This window comes from Oncorhynchus gorbuscha, unplaced genomic scaffold (genome assembly GCF_021184085.1).
Source record: "Oncorhynchus gorbuscha isolate QuinsamMale2020 ecotype Even-year unplaced genomic scaffold, OgorEven_v1.0 Un_scaffold_35:::fragment_2:::debris, whole genome shotgun sequence".
NCBI lineage: Eukaryota > Metazoa > Chordata > Actinopteri > Salmoniformes > Salmonidae > Oncorhynchus > Oncorhynchus gorbuscha.
The window spans coordinates 163840-183009 of record NW_025745210.1 but is presented as its reverse complement, the minus strand read 5'-3'; the positions used below and the strand labels follow the sequence as shown (position 1 = coordinate 183009).

The 19170-nt window shown below is 41.6% G+C and overlaps 2 protein-coding genes across 2 annotated transcripts; one reads left to right on the top strand and one right to left on the bottom strand.

Annotated features, from left to right (window-relative positions):
• Nucleotides 1-266: 266 nt before the first annotated feature.
• LOC124017954 (myoferlin-like) lies at nucleotides 267-9266 on the bottom strand. Its single transcript, XM_046333197.1, has 5 exons — nucleotides 9064-9266; nucleotides 8599-8654; nucleotides 8254-8345; nucleotides 3608-3716; nucleotides 267-314 (listed from the first exon to the last, which is right to left on the bottom strand). The coding sequence occupies exons 1-5, from the start codon at nucleotides 9152-9154 to the stop codon at nucleotides 267-269; spliced, it is 396 nt and encodes a 131-aa protein (XP_046189153.1). The 5' UTR covers nucleotides 9155-9266.
• A 346-nt stretch (nucleotides 9267-9612) lies between these two features.
• Nucleotides 9613-18559, top strand: LOC124017950 (centrosomal protein of 55 kDa-like). Its single transcript, XM_046333190.1, is given in 10 exon segments — nucleotides 9613-9746; nucleotides 10312-10520; nucleotides 10932-11204; nucleotides 13852-13905; nucleotides 14049-14199; nucleotides 15261-15562; nucleotides 15968-16039; nucleotides 17954-18085; nucleotides 18226-18319; nucleotides 18322-18559. Coding segments are annotated over 9 exon segments (1368 nt in total). The 5' UTR covers nucleotides 9613-9746; nucleotides 10312-10334; the 3' UTR covers nucleotides 18426-18559.
• Nucleotides 18560-19170: the final 611 nt, after the last annotated feature.

Below are 19170 nucleotides of genomic sequence, written 5' to 3'. Positions count from 1 at the left end.
TACCGGTGCCCCCTGTATATAGCCTCATTATTTTTATTGTGATACTTTTTATTACGACTTTTTATTGTAGTCTACTTGGTAAATATTTTCTTCTTGAACTGCACTGTTGGTTAAAGGGCTTCACGGTAAGTTCTACGAAAGAGAGAGAGAGAGGTACAGAAGAAGTCTAATTTGTTAGTTTTTTTTATCCTAATATTTTTTTATAAAGATAACCATCATATTGTAAGGTTATGGGAGTAACTCTGGTAGGCCTAAAATATTTTTCCTCAAGTTAAACTGTTGGTGTCGGTGCGCACTCCCTTAATATCATAGGCCTGCAGTATAATATGTTAATAGCCACATCAAACCTTCACACAAGTTTCTAAACTTTATTAGGGTAACATCAAAAGAAAGTACATTTTTAAAATAGGAGCAGGATATTATATTGTGGCAAACAAAGAAAAGGGCTCCGAATGAAACAAAACTCTTACGAACTGGTCTGAACCTTCACGGCTTTTATTTTATTGGCCTAAAGCCAGCAATTACCAGCTAACCGAAACATATGCCCCAGACAAGCCCAGTTATTCAGGAAACTTTAATGCGTGCTCTGCCTCCTCTCCAATCCGAGCGGCTATTCCTCACTCACCTAGAATCTAACACTCCAATACAGACGTTGAATTGACAAGGGTACTGTGTGTATATATATATATACTTTTTACTGACAAATAAAATCAATCAATCAATCAATCAATCAATCAAGAGATATCTGTTACAAAACACCAAAAAGTTTTGATGACAATCAGAGATTGTCGAGCCAAATCTTCAATACTGGGCAAGTCTACAAGGTAAGGAGGGATGTGTTTTCTGTTTGTTGAGATTGACATAATCTATGCATTCTGGTGTTGAAAACGCAAACCATGATATTGAAGTGCCCGAAGTCGGCATGCTTTATTTATTGGTTGTGTTGTGCATTGGCACAGAAACCTGTTGATGGAAAATTAATTTCATATATTTTATATAATTATAAATATGGAATCAAAATGTTAAATCTAATTCCCCCCCGAGCTGATCATTGTCTTTGCCCAGCTCTGATCGTAGTGTAATGAAACCACCAGGGAGAGTGAGCCCTTCTGTGGTGGTTAGCGAACCGTCAACCTTCTGGCCCGTAGCCCTACCTGGTTTCGAATGTGCCTCAAAATAAGTTGTTAGCCATGTCTATAAACACTGGTTCACTACAGTTAATGTTATTTGTGGGCATAAACAAATATTTGTCAAATTGGGGAGGGGGTGCATTTATTTTACACCATGTGTTTTTGAATCCGAGGGTATCCTGCTATTAGCATTGTTTTTTAGTTAAGCAACGTGACAACAGTAATTAATGAGGCTGTCTAGACAGCACAGGTGACTGCAGGTAGGATAGACAGAGCAGGTGACTGCAGGTAGGATAGACAGAGCAGGTGACTGCAGGTAGGGTAGACAGAGCAGGTAGGGTAGACATGGCAGCTGACTGCAGGTAGGGTAGGCAGAGCAGGTAGGGTAGACATGGCAGGTGACTGGAGGTAGGGTAGACAGAGCAGGTAGGGTAGACAGAGCAGGTGACTGCAAGTAGGGTAGACAGAGCAGGTGATTGCAGGTAGGGTAGACAGAGCAGGTGACTGCAGGTAGGGTAGACAGAGCAGGTAGGGTAGACATGGCAGGTGACTGCAGGTAGGGTAGACAGAGCAGGTGACTGCAGGTAGGGTAGACAGAGCAGGTAGGGTAGACATGGCAGGTGACTGCAGGTAGGGTAGACAGAGCAGGTAGGGTAGACAGAGCAGGTGACTGCAGGTAGGGTAGACAGAGCAGGTGACAGCAGGTAGGGTAGACATGGCAGGTGACTGCAGGTAGGGTAGACAGAGCAGGTGACTGCAGGTAGGGTAGACAGAGCAGGTAGGGTAGACATGGCAGGTGACTGCAGGTAGGGTAGACAGAGCATGTAGGGTAGACGGAGCAGGTGACTGCAGGTAGGGTAGACAGAGCAGGTAGGGTAGACATGGCAGGTGACTGCAGGTAGGATAGACAGAGCAGGTAGGGTAGACAGAGCAGGTGACTTCAGGTAGGGTAGTCAGAGCAGGTGACTGCAGGTAGGGTAGACAGAGAAGGTAGGGTAGACAGAGCAGGTGACTTCAGGTAGGGTAGACAGAGCAGGTAGGGTAGACATGGCAGGTGACTGCAGGTAGGTGACTGCAGGTAGGATAGACAGAGCAGGTGACTGCAGGTAGGATAGACAGAGCAGGTGACTGCAGGTAGGGTAGACAGAGCAGGTAGGGTAGACATGGCAGCTGACTGCAGGTAGGGTAGGCAGAGCAGGTAGGGTAGACATGGCAGGTGACTGGAGGTAGGGTAGACAGAGCAGGTAGGGTAGACAGAGCAGGTGACTGCAAGTAGGGTAGACAGAGCAGGTGATTGCAGGTAGGGTAGACAGAGCAGGTGACTGCAGGTAGGGTAGACAGAGCAGGTGACTGCAGGTAGGGTAGACAGAGCAGGTGACTGCAGGTAGGGTAGACAGAGCAGGTGACAGCAGGTAGGGTAGACAGGGCAGGTGACTGCAGGTAGGGTAGACAGAGCAGGTAGGGTAGACAGAGCAGGTGACTGCAGGTAGGGTAGACAGAGCAGGTGACTGCAGGTAGGGTAGACAGAGCAGGTGACTGCAGGTAGTGTAGACAGAGCAGGTAGGGTAGACAGAGCAGGTGACTGCAGGTAGGATAGACTGAGCATGTAGGGTAGATGGAGCAGGTGACTGCAGGTAGGGTAGACAGAGCAGGTAGGGTAGCCAGAGCACAGGTGACTGCAGGTAGGGTAGACAGAGCAGGTGACTGCAGGTAGGGTAGACAAAGCAGGTAGGGTATACAGAGCATGTGACTGCAGGTAGGGTAGACAGAGCAGGTGACTGCAGGTAGAGTAGACAGAGCAGGTAGGGTAGACAACACAGGTGACTGCAGGTAGGGTAGACAGAGCAGGTGACTGCAGGTAGGGTAGACAGAGCAGGTAGGGTAGACAGAACAGGTTAATACAGGTAGGGTAGACAGAACAGGTTAATACAGGTAGGGTGGACAGAACAGGTTAATACAGGTAGGGTAGACAGAACAGGTAGGGTAGACATATCAGGTGACAGGTAGGGTAGACAGAACAGGTAGGGTAGAACAGGTTAATACAGGTAGGGACAGAGTGGTAGGGTAGGGTAGACAGAGCAGGTAGACAGAGGTAGGGTAGACAGAACAGGTTAGACAGAGCAGGTAGGGTAGACAGACAGAGCAGGTAGGGTAGACAGAAGGTAGGTTAACAGAACAGGTAGGAAGACAGAGTAGGTAGGGTAGACAGAGCAGGCGGGGTAGATGGCCTGGAAGGTAAATAATTGGTGGAATAAATCAATCATCTCATTAAAATGTGCTGATATCAAAATGGAAAATTGCATGAGATTTTTGGTGCTCGTGGTTTTTGTAGTCAAGCTAATACAATGTAATGAATTAAAATGGGATAATGATATTGCAGCTGTTTAAATTTCAGCTGATTGTATGATTGTTTTGCCCATATCCCTGGTAGCTGGTGAGTAGCTGCAAACTCCATTAGTACATACTGAACAACTTACCCCAGTAGCCTGTCCCTTTTCATTGACAAGAGCCAGATCTTTACAGGGAAAGGATTTGACTTGACCAGTTGCAAGGTCTTTCAGTGAGATTTTTGCAGAGCCGAGAAACCTGCAAAACAAGGCTAGACTTCAGATATGGCTAGAGGTAAAAACAAATACCACATTCCTACTGTCACGTGTGCTTTTTTTGGGAGGGGGGGGTTCATGTTCCGTGTTTTGGTTCATGTTCCGTTTATTCATTAAAACACTCACTCCCTGAACTTGCTTCCCAACTCTCAGCGCACATCGTTACATTTACATTTTACATTTACATTTAAGTCATTTAACACCTACTATACAAAGGTGTGGTATGAACACAAGGAAATTCTGTTTGATAATGTATCTTTGATTAAACTTCAGGTGCATGTAAGAAATGAAAATACTGCAACAATATCCTTATCAATAGAGTCCTTAAGAGTGGCTATTTGGCCACTAGCCAAATGAAACAACTACAATGTCTATAGAACGTTTACAACTCCCTTGGATTTCTTCGCATTTTATTGTGTTACAAAGTGGGATTCAAATGCATTTTTTTAGTCAATGATCTAGACAAAATACTCTAATGTCAAAGTTAACTTTTTATTTTTTAAGAGTAATGAAAAATAAAACACTAATATAACTTGTTGAGATAAGTTTTCACCCCCTTGAGTAAATACATGTTAGAAACACCTTTGGCAGTGACTACAGCAGTGAGTCTTCTTGGGTAAATCTCATAAGCTCTTTGCACACCTGTATTGTGCAATATATTCGCACATTATTTTCAAAATTCTTTAAGCTCTTTCATGGTGTTGGGGGATCATGGTTAGACAGCAATTTAAGTCTTGCCAAAGATTTTCAAGCAGATTTAAGTCAAAACTGTAATTTGGCCGCTCAGGAATATTCACTGTTTTCTTGGCAAGCAACTCCAGCGTAGGTTTGGCCTTGTATTGTAGGTTATTGTCCTGCTGTAAGGCATTTAGGCCATGAAGTATATTCCTTTACTGTGTTTTTGTTGCACTTTTACTTTAGTGCCTTGTTGCATACATATGCATGTTTTTGAATACTTTCATTGTTTTCACTCTGTCTTACAGTTCATTATTGTGGAGTCACTACAATGTTGTTGATCCATCCTCCATTTTCTACTATCACCGCCATTGAACTGTGGCTGTTTTAAAATCACCAATCAGAAGGATGGCTGGATGGCTCAGATCAGAAGGATGGCTGCATCTTTGATGTGTCTGAGTGGTTTAATATATAATCCACATCATAACTATTAACTTGATATGCTTCAAGATATATTCAATGTCTGATTTGTTATTGTTACCAATCCACCAATCACTGCCCTTCTTTATGAGGCTTTCAAAAAGCTCCCTGGTCTTTTTACTTGAATCTGTGATTAAATTTCAATACTTGACTGAGGGACCTTAAAGATGTTGTATGGGGGACAGAGGAAGGGGTACTCATTGAAAAATCATGTCAAGCCTTACTATTTCAGACGGAGTGAGTCCATGTAACTTATGTGATTTTTTTGAGCCAAATTTTACTTCTGAAAAATGTACCCTTTCCTAAACAACAGGGCTGAATACTTATGCAACATCTATATTTGAGTTATTACATATTTAGGATTTTTTTTTAAATGTGTATAATTTTCTTTTCACTTTGACATCATGGAGTATTTTGTGTAGATCAAAGACAACAACAAAAAAAGACAATGAAATCTAGTTCAATCCCACTTTCTAACGCAAACAACATGTGAAAGAGGTTCAAAGGGATGTAGACTTTCTATAGGCCCTGTATGAGAGTGCTGACCAGATCGATCTTTGACGCTATCAAATATGGAAGCATGGAGATTGTGATACATTAGGCTACTGACTCTCGCCATCATTGTAAATAAGAATTTGTTCTTAATTGACTCACCTGGATAAATAAAGGTTCAATAAATAAAATACAACTTCTTTATTTGAGAATAGAGATTACATCTAGTCATGAGTGCAGTGAGCAGATGAGGAAGGAAAAGCCGTCTGTGTACTCAGTGACATCACCGTGAGCAAGGCACAGGGGTGGCCTCCTCCCAAAGTTAACAAACCCACCCAGTCAAACACACCCACAAAGAACTGGGACCTGGCATCACACACGAGCAATCAAGTAGAGATTTCATCAGAGGAGGCCGGTGAGAGGAGCTATAGGAGGATGGGCTCATTGTAAAGACTGGAATGGAATGGGTGTAACGGTATCAAACAAATGGAAACCACATGTTTCACTCCGTTCCATGAACTCCATTCCAGCCATTACAATGACCCGTCCTCCTATAGCTCCTCCCACCAGCCCAACCTGGAGAGCGAAGCTAGTATATAATTTGACATAGCTTGCCTTACCACATCGCGTATGATCAAATGATGTTGGGAAGCAGGTAAATTAGGGGTTAAGAGCATTGGGCAAATAACTGAAAGGTTGCTGTTTTTTTCTCAATGTGCCCTTGAGCAAGGCACTTAACCCCAATTGCTCCTGTAAATCGCTCTGGATAAGAGTGTCTGCTAAATTACTCATATGTGAAATGTAATGTTACAACTTTTCCAAGGATTTGAACCTTTACCCTCCTGTCAGGAATAATGTCCATACAGATCCAGGTGGGTATTGTTAATAATGTCCTTTCTCTCTTTGTTTATTTGATCATTTATCTCTACTGGTCACTCTGCTCATGGGGAATATTACATCTCCCAGGCAGTGTTTAGACAAATCTCTTCTACATCTGGGAGACTGAAACATGAATTCTCTGGAGAGTGACTATCAAACTGGAATGCAGGATAATAAATCAGAGGATGTTCCATCCTTTCCTTGTGACAATAGTAATATTTCTGTTATATTAACAAAACAACCCCCCCCCCCCCCCCGCAATACCTTCAGTCAAAAAAAAGATTTGTGGACAATAGGGCTGGGTTAGTGAGTCAGTGAGCAGAATAGCAGAATATGTTGGTTCTTGTCTGTTGCTAAGGTAACGCAGTTAGTAACAGACCACTGTGGTGAAACTCTCTGCAATGGTATTATTGTCTGGATTACAATGCCAGCCTCTCATGACGTTATTTTCATTTCTCCCTGACTGGTGTATGTCTGTCAGCCTGACGTTCTCAGGTCATGAAATGCAGACAGGTGTGCCGTCAGAACTCGATCTGCTATTACCAAAGTGTGGAGTCCTTCCACTCACTGCCCATCGTTTTCGCCAGCAGCCTTTCCTTTGTCAACCACAGTGGAAGTTTCCTTGTCGTAGCCATGTAATTTATGTTGCCCTGTTACATAGCATGAGTAATCCGGTATGTCAACACATAATGACATTGGCCAACCATAAAGTCAGGATCTGTGACAAAGATATATTATTTGTGTGACTCTATTTGTAGGGATCATTAGAGGAATTCCTGCCCAAATCTAATAAATCTAGAACCACAAGGTTCAATTTTTCTATCCCAAGTTGCTAGGGTTACAAAGTACCATAACAGACCCTGGAAAGCTAAGTGAGAGAAGAGTCCCTACACCCCCCACCACTAGTGTCAGACTAGGCTAACTCGATGGAAAGCGTTACTCGCAACACATGGCCTGCACTGATGCATGCATATACCTGACAAAACTGGAAAATCATAACCCTGATTCCAACTGTACTGAGCTGCAGAATGTAGCTAATCTGTATGACATGCAATGAATTATACCTGCAGAAGCTTTTATCCAAAGCGACTTACAGTCACACGTGCACACATTTGAAGTGTCCAGGGAAGCAAACTCACTACCCTGGCGTAGAATGCGCCATTCTCTACCAACTGAGCTACAGAGGACCACAGACATGTGGATTCACAGACATGATCATTGTACTGAATTAAATCTCACTAAAACCTGGACATTCTGTAACACGTGTGTTGTCTTCATAACAGACAAGGCTTTGACGATTTTAACTGGCAAAACCTTAGAAACTTTTTGTCCGTGATTACGTTTCCAGATTGTCACCATCTGTCTTTCCTTCTGTGAATGGAAAATACACTACCACAACATTTAAACATTGGTCTCTATCCATAGTGGCCTGAGCTCTCACGACTGCTTCGTCCAAACTGAATACAACATTTCCCTGTCGACAAGTGCCATCCAGCTCATCCCAACAGAACAAACAGGTATTCATTGTTGCCTGAGGCGGATCACCTCCCCAACTCACTGTGTGCAAGTCTGAGCCTAGCAAATAGGGTGTGGGAGTTACATGTTAAGCCAACAATGTGGTCTCCTGAAAGAGTGGTTATGCTAACTTACTTTCCCATTAACATTATCCCTGGAATCCATTGTGACCTGATCTGTCTGTCTGTATTTAACCATATCGAGACTGCAGTTGACTCTTTCCCTTTGGGGTTAATTTGCAGAAGGTTGGTTTAATCTAATGACTACCTTCAGTAATATTGAACAGATTAAGTCAGAGATTTTGTAAGAAGTCCTGCCTCTTCTTGTAACCACGTTGGAGACTAGACAGTTCTTTGCAACTTCATTTAGAGGACATCGCTGCTCTGTTTAAATGTTGAGGCAAACTGGGTTTCTCGCTTTCCTAAATCCCACTATTAGTGCTGGTGTGTTAGGATGAAGTGTATGTCTGGGCCACTTACTTATCTTGTCCAATAGTTTCGTAGTCTTTCACAATCACATCAATGTAAGATGAGGAATCAAGCACAGAGCCCTTCAAATCAAACTCAAGGACCTGTAATCAAACATGACATTTCTTAATTATAAATCAGGGGCACTGCCACCCCCAAGGGGTTGAGGTGCACATGACACTAATTATATTATTAAGCCTATTAGAGAATGACAATATTATACAGAAGCCTACAATATCACACACACACACACACACACACTATCAGGGTTGTGACTATTTCAAGTGTTTCAAGTCTTCTTTTGGCAATGCAACTTTCCCAAGGACAAATAGTCTGAACAGGAAACAAAATACTTACTTCATTCCAAACTGGGTTGACTTCACTGTCAATTGTTTTGGTTTTCTTCTTTTCATCTGAAAGTTAAATTTGTTTTATTAAAAAAACTTATTTCAGTCATCTTTTACACTTGCTAAGAATTCATAAAATTCCTAACAACTTCTAATTTACAGGGTAGAGTGGATGTCAATGCAGTCATTATGATAACTCGGGTAATATTGAATAGACACATTGATCAGTTTAGATCCAGTGAAAAGTTATTGCCTACTTGAAAGGACTACATGCTGACTCAGCCAATCAATAGGTTACGCCATCATCATTCTGCATCTGACAACCTGTGTTCTTTCTCAATTAATAAACATGTTGTTATGACTCTACTGCCTTTTCTGCTACTGGGATGGAGACTATAAAGTAGCCCATCAGAGTTGTGTATCAAGATACAGAAAGAGAATCTTTGGGATATAAAAACCAAGTGCACTTCCTTACCTTTAAAAATAATATTTGCTATGGGATCCGGAGTACTTCCAAGTTTACTTTTAGGCAGACCTTTCGCAGATTCTACCACAACCCGCAACATTATGATTGTCACTAACAGGAATCAGTATTGCTCTGTAATGACTATAAAAACCGAATCGCGTGGAGCACCATCACCTCCCCATCACTAAAGCCAACTGCATCATTTGAGGAAATAGCTCCCGTGTTAAATTTAGGAAAATAAGGGTGGGTGTGGATTTCTTTGACAATGGCAATGTGCTGCCATCCTGTGTATGTGTTGACAGAGGATGACAGAGGGAAAGAGTGGTTCAGTGAAAGTTGGATAAGATGGTAGATAGTTGACTAATTGCATGCTGCTATTAAAACAGGATAGTGATAGGACCAAAATAAATATAGACTTAGCTAATCGTATTTTCCATTCATATTTATCTATTCATTTGTGTTCCATGGCAAGTTTATTGTGTGCTCTGTTATTGGTCTGAGCAATAACAGTACTCTGTCTCCATCTAGTGGTGGTTGATTAAAAAAGGAGTGCCCGCGTCATCTGACACCCGGATATGACGCTTCACGCGCTGCATTCAAACTTGTTTTCAACTTGGAAGCAAGAAAGTGTCCGTTTCATTCTCATAAATCAAGCATCCTAGGTTGTTATTTCGGAAACAGAGTTATACATTGTGAGTTAAATTTTCTAAATATTTATAGATGCATCCATACATGTTTTATTAACAATAGAAAAGAGTTTGGGTTGAACGAACAAAAGTTTAGCTAGCTAAATAAGGACGATTGCTGGCTACCTATAGCTGTGTTGTTAGGCAGACCAGCACCTACTGTACAGTATTTAACTTAGCTAGCGAGCTAGCATTAGCTACCAACTCAAGAAAAATATATAGCCAACAACCTAGCAGATGATCTGTATCTTGTTGGTAAGATTATGTTATATTTATGTAATTCAGTTATAACGTTTTGGAGAAATGTTTTTTTTTCCGGTTAGGCATGTTCTGTTTTGGGCTTGAGTTTGTTTTGTGTTTGGCTTGCCAATTTAAACAAATAACGTTAGCTAGGCCTCACTGCAGGTGCGACATTTAATTGGATGTATGCCTAATTAAATAAACAAACTTGAGTATTTCCTATTAGATTTTACTACCTAGATGTAGTTAGCTTTGATTGAAAATGTGCAATTGAATGAGATGTGAGTGATTTGAATTGTTATACATTGACAACAAAAAAACGTCAAATTAGTTTTTCTAGGTAACACGCCAGACATGGCATCAAAAAGCACCAAGGATATCATTGTCAACAAGTTAGGCTTTAAAACCAGTGGCTCAAAGCAAGCAGACATGGAAATGGACAGACTCAGGAAGGAAAATAATCACCTGAAGAAGATGATGGATGAAATATCAAAACGAACGGCGAGGCCACCAGACTTGGACAAGAGCAAATTGCTAGAGGTAAGTTAACTAGCTAGCAAAATGACAAAGCATAGTAGCTTGTGCAGAAATAGACTCTTGTGAGATGCTTAGGCTAATCTAGTATTGCCAGTCAAATGATTATTATAATGTCCAAATGGAATGGGGTTGACACCGTAGTGATGAGGTAGCCTACATCCACAAACAGGAAACTTTTCAAACCAAAACAACCTTTGCACTTTATGTTCATAAACTTGTGACCACCAATCACTTTCACTTTCACAATGTGGCTTTGTAGCAGTCTGTGGGTTTAGCATTGAGAACATCATGGGCGTGTTCCTTTGAAGACTGTTGGCTTTTGAAATTGTCTTGATGGAGTTGTGATAACATAAAGATGAATCATGTTCATTTAAGAAGAGAAATAAACTACCAAAATGTTGCAATTGATTGCAGAGAATTCTGTCTCTGGAGACGTTAAGGGAGAGGAACAATCAGCAGCTGCTGGCAAAGGACAAGGAGGTGGAGACTCTGAGACAACAGCTGAGTTCCAGTGGGGGAGAGGTGGTGGCATCGCTCCAGTCTCAGCTGGCCCAGGGGAGGAGAGAGGCAGAGCACAGAGAGAAACTCTTCCAGTCCCTCTCGGAGGAGACGGGGAACCTGAAGAACAACTTGGTGGCAGTGTCTGCAAGGTGTCAGGAACTGGAAGAACACTTTCCTGATTTCCAGGTTGGTGAGCGGAATCTTCAGGCTGCTGAGGAGGCCTAGAACTTGTTCCATTGTGTTAACCAAGGATCAGTTATGGAGAGAATGTATGTGTGACAGGAAGACACTTCAAGGTTCACGCCCCTCAATATTCTAACATTACAGTTTCCTGTATGAATGTTGTGGTTAGGATGGGACATTCAGAATCTCAAGGTGAAAATGTATTTTTGAACTCTAGATGGCAGCCTTTGCTCTCAGAATGGCCCCTCTGACATAATACTTGTTAACACTCAGCTCAGGTGGCTTTAGTGCAGGGTTGAGTACAGTACGACAGAACGGGGTGCAACATTGAATTAATCTGAAATGGCACTGTTCTGAACAACCAGTTGAAAAGCGTTGTGATTATGGTGGCCCACAGGGCGATTACTGTATGGTGTACTGCATAGGTTTTGTCTTTTTAGATGGTCACACCCATATTGATCAGGCCACAGCACCAAACGTAAGCAAATTTACCTCAAAGGCTGTTGACAAATGGTGCACACAGTTTTGGGGAAGCGTGTTCAGTACAAACCGTCACGCAACATAGCAAACGTTGAAGCTATCTGAACGCACCACAGGGCTACTCAACGATATTCTTATGGGGGACACTTTTTTAAAGGTAATTGCAGGGGCGCCAGACATTTTCGACATGCGATTAATCTTCCGGAGAACTATCAAAAACAGCACACACCATTATAAAGCACTTAAATGTTGCTAAAAGTAATTAGGTCATTTTAAAAATCCTTTGAAAACAGGATTTTCTTTTTACTGCCCTAACACACTGATGGTAATAACATGGACCAGCAAGCTATTTGATTCTCTATTTAAGGGGAAGGGGGGGTGGCCTAAGCTTTGGAGGAATTTCCCCCAGTCATTTGTTTTCCCCCACTCCCTTCTAATATTTCCTGCACGACTTCATAGAGAGAAACAGAAGGCACGTACGTGTCCCTGAGGCTCTTAGCTTTCAGGAATGGGGTGATATTAGCTTATTGCACACTGTTCACACAAGTCAAATTCATAGGAAGATTTATTTGGATCTGCTAAAAACCATACTGATAGGCCTTGTCATTTTGGCAATAAACATCAGAATTTTTTTACTAATGTTCAGAATTGATCAAGGGGCCAGTCTAAATTGATTAAAAGACCGGATCTGGCCCGCAGCCACCAGTTGAATAGGCTCTGACAGCATTTCCTATTTATCATCTTTCATGATTCAAATATTACATTTATTTTCCAGATTTCTTATCTATCCAATCTTCTTAGTGCCATATCTATAAGAGTGAGAATGACAAGTTAGCCATTTTATGATTACAGAGTTTCACAAGCATTTAATTGTTTAACCTCTTTGACCACTCTACCAGACAAGTATGACAGACCCTTCCCTCTGATAAAATGAGTTTTTCCTCAATTTAAAGCACTGATATGGGGGAAATGGTTTACCACTAGTCTTATTCATGGATAGAGAACTATTTGTATTATCTGTGCTCTAATCCATATGTAACTTTCAAATAACCATGAGACTATGTTCAAGGCAATCCACCTTCCAACAGGCACTCATCACCGGGGGCATTACCCTCCACAACAAAACCCCCACCGCACATGTTCAGTCATACAGGATGGGCAGACCATCTGGGAAAAGGTTGTCAAGCATTTGATCCCAGTCCCTCTCCTCTCGAGGTGGAGTTAAGGGCCTGAGCAGACCAATGGGTTTTTCTCCTTAGGTCATAGGTCTCATGTTCCTGGTCTTACCAATCAGATGTCAACCTGTGGGCCAACTTTAACATCATTATTATTATTGTGAGATGGACCTGGCGTCGCTCTCCAGGGATTGCAGAACGAAGGCAGCCCCTCCAGGGATAGTTGGGCCTTGGTGTTATTGAGGATGTGTCCCAGCCAGGCTGACTAGGCCGCTGCTGCCGAGAGGTGGCTAGGCCACTGGCTGGTTAAAGGACACCCTAGGCATTATATTATTGTATTCAGTACTTCACTAGAGGCGGCTTTGCATTTAGCTAGGCTTACTGCCCTTTTTAATGATTTTATTGTGTCCTCTTTAATCTTGATTTCCTCGTGTTTCTATATATTTTTCCACACACTGAGTTTGGAATAATAGTGAAAATTATCATTATGCCCTTTTAATAATAATAATAATAATAATATATGGAAGATCCAAAGCTGTCATTGATAATTCTAGGGTGGTCCCGGGACTGTTTGCTGAGCTGGGATTTTAGGGAAGAGCTTTTGAAAAGACTGTTTTGCCTGGTGACATCACCAGGTAGTAAATGAGTTGAATAATCCAATAAGAAAGTGTTCCAAACTACTCTGCCAATAACATCTACTTTTCTCTTTCCCACTAGTCCCAGAAATTCCTAGAAATGGCTCTTTGCTAAGAAGCTATTTTTTTTTAAATTCAAATGGTCACAGTAAGGTACTTAATTGTTACCCAGAAATGATGTGATATTCCGATTAAAAACGTCTGCATTAGACTTTTTAAGTAAAACATCCAAGACTCGTCTCCCACAGACCCACATACAACAGACCATGTCTTCATTTAGAAAGTAATTGTCTCTGTTGTGTACACCTCTGCAATTGTTTTGATATATTCTAATATCCGTGTTTCTATACTGTTTGATAGAATGGCAGGGTCCCCACCGGTGAGGTTGCAGTCGTTCAGGATCACCTGAGAGATGTGAGTTGAATAACTTGTCAAGATTAAAATTGCCATTTTGTTTTCGTCTTTGTCTGCTCAAAAATCGTAGTGTGTTGAGTGCTTAGGAAAACTGTATAACCTAACCTTTACCCCTGTGTGTCTTTTTTCCTGGGTTCCGTAAGGCTTTGGAGAAGAACCAACAGTGGATGGTTTATGACCAGCAGCGAGAGGCCTATGTCAAGGCAGTCCTGGCCAGAACCCTTGAGTTGGAGCAGCAACTAAATCAAGCCAACCAAGCTCTCCAACAACAACACAAAGAAGGCGATTCAGCCGGTAAAAAAACAGGGCCTCTGAGCCAGTGTGGGATCTGGCACTCGTTTGCTGTTAAGAGCAAATCCACTGTTAAAAATCGGCAGATCCCACAATGTTCTCCGCATTTTAAAGGCTTATTTCACACACAAAAAAATGTTCCATGTGGTTAAAATAATTACCCTCTAGGCCAACGCTTCACGCAGTCTGTGAATACAGCATTTCTTAATTGAGGTGGTTCTACTAAGCGAACATGGAATTGTTTTAAGATAGTCATAGCACTGACCATTTAGCTTTTTGATTTAGAATTTTTGGACCCTTTAGGTCTCCCCCCTCCCCCCAAAAATATATAAAAAATATTTGATGAAACATTTGGCCTTACTGCTATTAGCCTGTGGAAACGCATTGAATACCAGATTCATACATGGAAAAACTGATAGTACAACTAAATAAATCTAAAGGAAGTTTGTTTTGAAGTGTCTGTATTATATCGAAGAGATATAAGACGGATCAGGAAACTATTTGTATTTTTTTTATACAGATTTAACCCCTTATTTTTGGCACTAAACTATATATATAATTCCATTCATTTTTAAAGTGGTACCAGGCTTGCTTTCAGGTTTGGCTTGTGGGCATCCTAGAGCAAATGTGCGTGTTCGTGAGAGACTCACCTTTTCATAGAGGGGTCATATTAGTGTGTAGCTCGAACCGTTCGGATCCTACTGACAGAAGTTGGCAGATCGGCGATACTGACTTCAGACTACGCCCGTGACGCTTGTGGGTCTCGTAGACCTTATACTGCAGATGCCGAAAATGGCTATTGGCAGATGCGGTGGATTGAGTCGTAGCCCATGGTAAAAATAAAAACATTCTGATATCTCCAGTTTAAACAGATGGATTTTGTATTATGCTAATTTGATTTCCTGAAATTAACTGAAGCTTATAATTAGCGTTTACAAATTCATTATATTCCATTACAAGTGGTAAAGCAAAGTATACTTGACAAACGGTACTTCCTAGTGTCCGATTCATAAGTGTTGCATAGAGGATCATATTTTATTGTAACCCTGCTTGCTTTTCCCCAGCACCTGAGAAGTCTTCCCCCCAGCTGCAGGAGTACTACGACAAGCTTCTGCTGCAGGCCAAGCGGGACGTGGAGGCCCAGAAGGAGGCTGCTGCGCGGGCCCAGGGGAGGTACGAGGAGCGCTGCCGGGAGGTGGCCGAGGCCCGAGAACAGCTCCAGGCCGAGCGCCTCAGCAGGAGACACAGAGTCAGCGAGGAGAGGAAGTGCTTGGCCGACCAGGCTGACAGGATGAGGTCCGAGCGGGACAGCATGGACGCCAGGTTGGAAGACGAGAGGAAGAGGTCTGCTGAGCTTCTGCTGCAGGTACTGTTATACACCAGGGAGATACTTTGTGTGGTTTATTGTGCAACTTTGTTTGACCAGGTGAGTTCATTTATAAAACATTGTCATTTGCAACCATGACCTGTGGATGAGTTGCTGGGGAAAAGTTGGTTTTTAAATGAGTTGGGTTGTGTCTTGTTGAATATATACCGATCTAACAACAGTTCAATGTAGTTGGTGATTAAATACAAATGTTCTGTGCTGAACCATATATACCCGCTGGAGAAGGGGGTTCGATCCCTGTCTCAGCCACTTTCTCGCCTAATGCTCCTCGTTCTTCTTCACACCCTCTACACTTTCCCACTATTCTTTCAAAAGACACAGTAATACTGAATGTCGATAGGACCTCCAATTTCCTTTAAGAAAAAAATACTGTTTTCTGTTCAGGTGAATCTACTCCAGAAATCTCAGTTAAATCAAAATGAGGAGCAGAGGAGAGTTGCTGTACTGGAACAGCAGGTATGTAGGTTCTTTATCCATGCATAATCACTTTACCCCTACCAACATGTACAAATTACCTCGACTAACCTGTACCCCTGCACATCGACTCGGTACCGGCACCCCCTGTATATAGCCTCGTTATTGTTATTTTATTGTGTTACTTTTTTTTTTTTTTAATCGCTTTAGTTTATTTAGTAAATATTTTCTTAACTCTTTCTTGAACTGCATTGTTGGTTAAGGAATTTGTAAGTAAGCATTTCACTGTAATGTCTACAGTGCCCTCCACTTACATTGGCAAAATTGGTAAACTTGAGCAAAACGGGCTGTAAAAAAATGTCTTTGCTGTTTTCCTCTTGGCCTTTCATTCAAAATATTCACAAAAAAGCTAACCTTTTAATTGAAGTAAAATTATTGGAAAAAATACATGTGAAATAAATATTTTTCTCCATAACATGTCTGCCACAATTATTGGCACCCCTATAAATTCTTATGAGTAAAATCTGACTGAAGCATATTCCAATTCATATTTTATGTATTTAAATTCACCTGAGGGATTAGGAATACTTAAGTGGTAAGCCATGACTTCCTGTTTCACTGGGGTATAAATATGAGGTGACATACAGGCCAAGTTCCCATAGTCATCCATCACTATGGGGAAAGACCCGAGAATACAGTAATGATGTGCGACAAAAGTTGTTGAGCTGCACAAATCAGGAAATGGCTATAAGAAAATAGCTTACCGGTTGAAAATGCCCATTTCTACTATCAGGGCAATAATGAAGAAGTTTAAAGCAATTGGAGGTGTTAACAATTGGCCTGGAAGAGGACGTGTGTCTATATTGACCCCACGCACAGTGAGGAGGATGGTAAGAGTGGCCAAAAAAACAGCTGGAGAATTGCAGACGTTAGTTAGGTCAGAAACTCTACAAAACTACGATCAGACGCCTCATATGTAACCACAAGTTGTTTGGGAGGGTTGCCATAAAAACTACAAACCCGGTCATCAAACAACAAACTCAAGCGCCTACAGTTTGCCAAACGTCACTGGAACTTTCAATGGGACCGGGTTCTTCAAAATAGAGCTTTTTGGAAACAAACCCCAGAGGTGGGTTTGGCGTAGACAGAAATATATCCATGCAGAAAAGTACCTCATTCCCACTGTGAACTATAGTGGTGGATCTTTGATTTGTGGCCCTGTTTTTCTTCCAACGGCCCTGGACAACTTGTTAGGATACATGTTAACATGGACTCCATGTACCAGCAGATATTAAATCAAAACCTGACTGCCTCTGCTAGGAAGCTTAAACTGGGCCTTGGTTGGATCTTCCAGCAGGACAATGAACCAAAGCACACCTCAACATCAACACAAAAATGGTTCACTGACCACAGAATCAAGGTTTTGCCATGGCCGTCCCCTGGCCTAAACCCTATAGAAAACCTTTGGGATGAGCTGAAGAACAGTCCACAAGCATGGACCTTGGAATCTGGAGAGATTCTGGATGGAGGAATGGTCTCGGGTCCCTTGCCATGTGTTCTCTAACGTCATTACACATTATAGGAGAAGACTCTGAGCTGTTGGCAAAGGTAAGGAAGGAGTGCCAATAATTGTAGCACACATATATTTGAGAAAAATATTTGTTTTGAGTTAAGAATTAAAACATTTATTTAATTTGTTTTACTTAAATTAAAAGTTAGATTTTTGTTAATATTTTGAAAGACCAAGAGGATAAACAAAAATAGAAAATGATTTACCAAGGGTACCAATATTAGTAGTCGGTGCATGTGACGAATACAATTAGATTTTCTATTGGCAACCTAAACCATTCCTGACTCTAGATTGTGAAATAGTCTGTTGTATAACATGTCTTATGCAATACAACATCCAAGATCTCTGCAGTGCTCTCTTGATTTGCTGTTGTCTATTCCCCCCAGATCCAGCTGTCTGCCAAAGACTTTGAGAACGAGAAGCTCGATCGGCACAGTTTACAGCATCAGTTGCACAAGGTCCTGAAAGAGCTGCGCAAGGCTCGGGACCAAATCACGAGACTGGAATCCAGCCATCAAGTAAGCAATTGCAAAATGTTGCAGTTAAATTCTTTTAGACTTTTCTGCTTTTCAATTGTCATCATGAATACCTTTCCTATCTTCAGATAAGCAACTGTGGGACAATTGATTGGTTTCTATGTATTTTTTTCTATAAACAGCAGAGCGAGTCTCGTTTCTCTGAGCCAAGTTCTTACAACAAGCTGGAGTTTGATAGGCTGTCCATTGAGGATCCCATCCCCACCTCGCCTCCAAAAGCCTTCTGGACGAGAGTTTCCTGGAGTGTCCAAAGTGTAGAGCCCCATACACCACCAGTCAACACAGAGAACTGCTGGCCCACCTCGACTACTGTTTCACTTGAACAGCCTCTGGGAATTAACAAGGGAGTACATCTGGCCATTCTCAGTCTTGCTTTTGTCTATAAGATATTGTATTTATATCATCTTATAAGAGGAAGTCTATTTGGTTTGTGTTTATGCTCTTTTTACATGACAATGTTTCTTTCCCATTTTTTTAATGTGTCTACTGATGATCTACTGTAAGATCCTGAAGGTGTGTTTACCAATAAATCAGTGACTATTTTTGATTGACAAGAATAAACGATTTTGAATTATTATTCTATTTTTTTTGTGATTTAAAAAAAAATCTAATGTGGATGGTTTTGTCATAGAACGTATGTAAGATTAGAACATGAAACAAGTGTTCACCACATAGGGCCTTTATTTTTCCTGTTGTACCTCGTCTTTCTATAAACATTGTTTGCATTCCTAAGGTGTATTCCATCAGTTTTAAAGGCCCAGTGCAGTCAATTCAGTTTTTCATGTGTTTTGTATCATATTGGTACAGCTGAGGAAACTAACACTGTAAAAGTACGAACAATTTTGACCAGTTTATTTAACTAGGCAAGTCAGCGAAGAACAAATTCTTATTTACAATGACAGCCTACCCCGGCCAAACCCTAACCCGGACAGTTGTGCGCCGCCCTATGGGACTCCCAATCACAGCCTGTTGTGATACAGCCTGGAATCGAACCAGGGTCTGTAGTGGCGCCTCTAGCACTGAGGTGCGGTGTCTTAGACCGCTGCGCCACTCAGGAGCCAATGGAT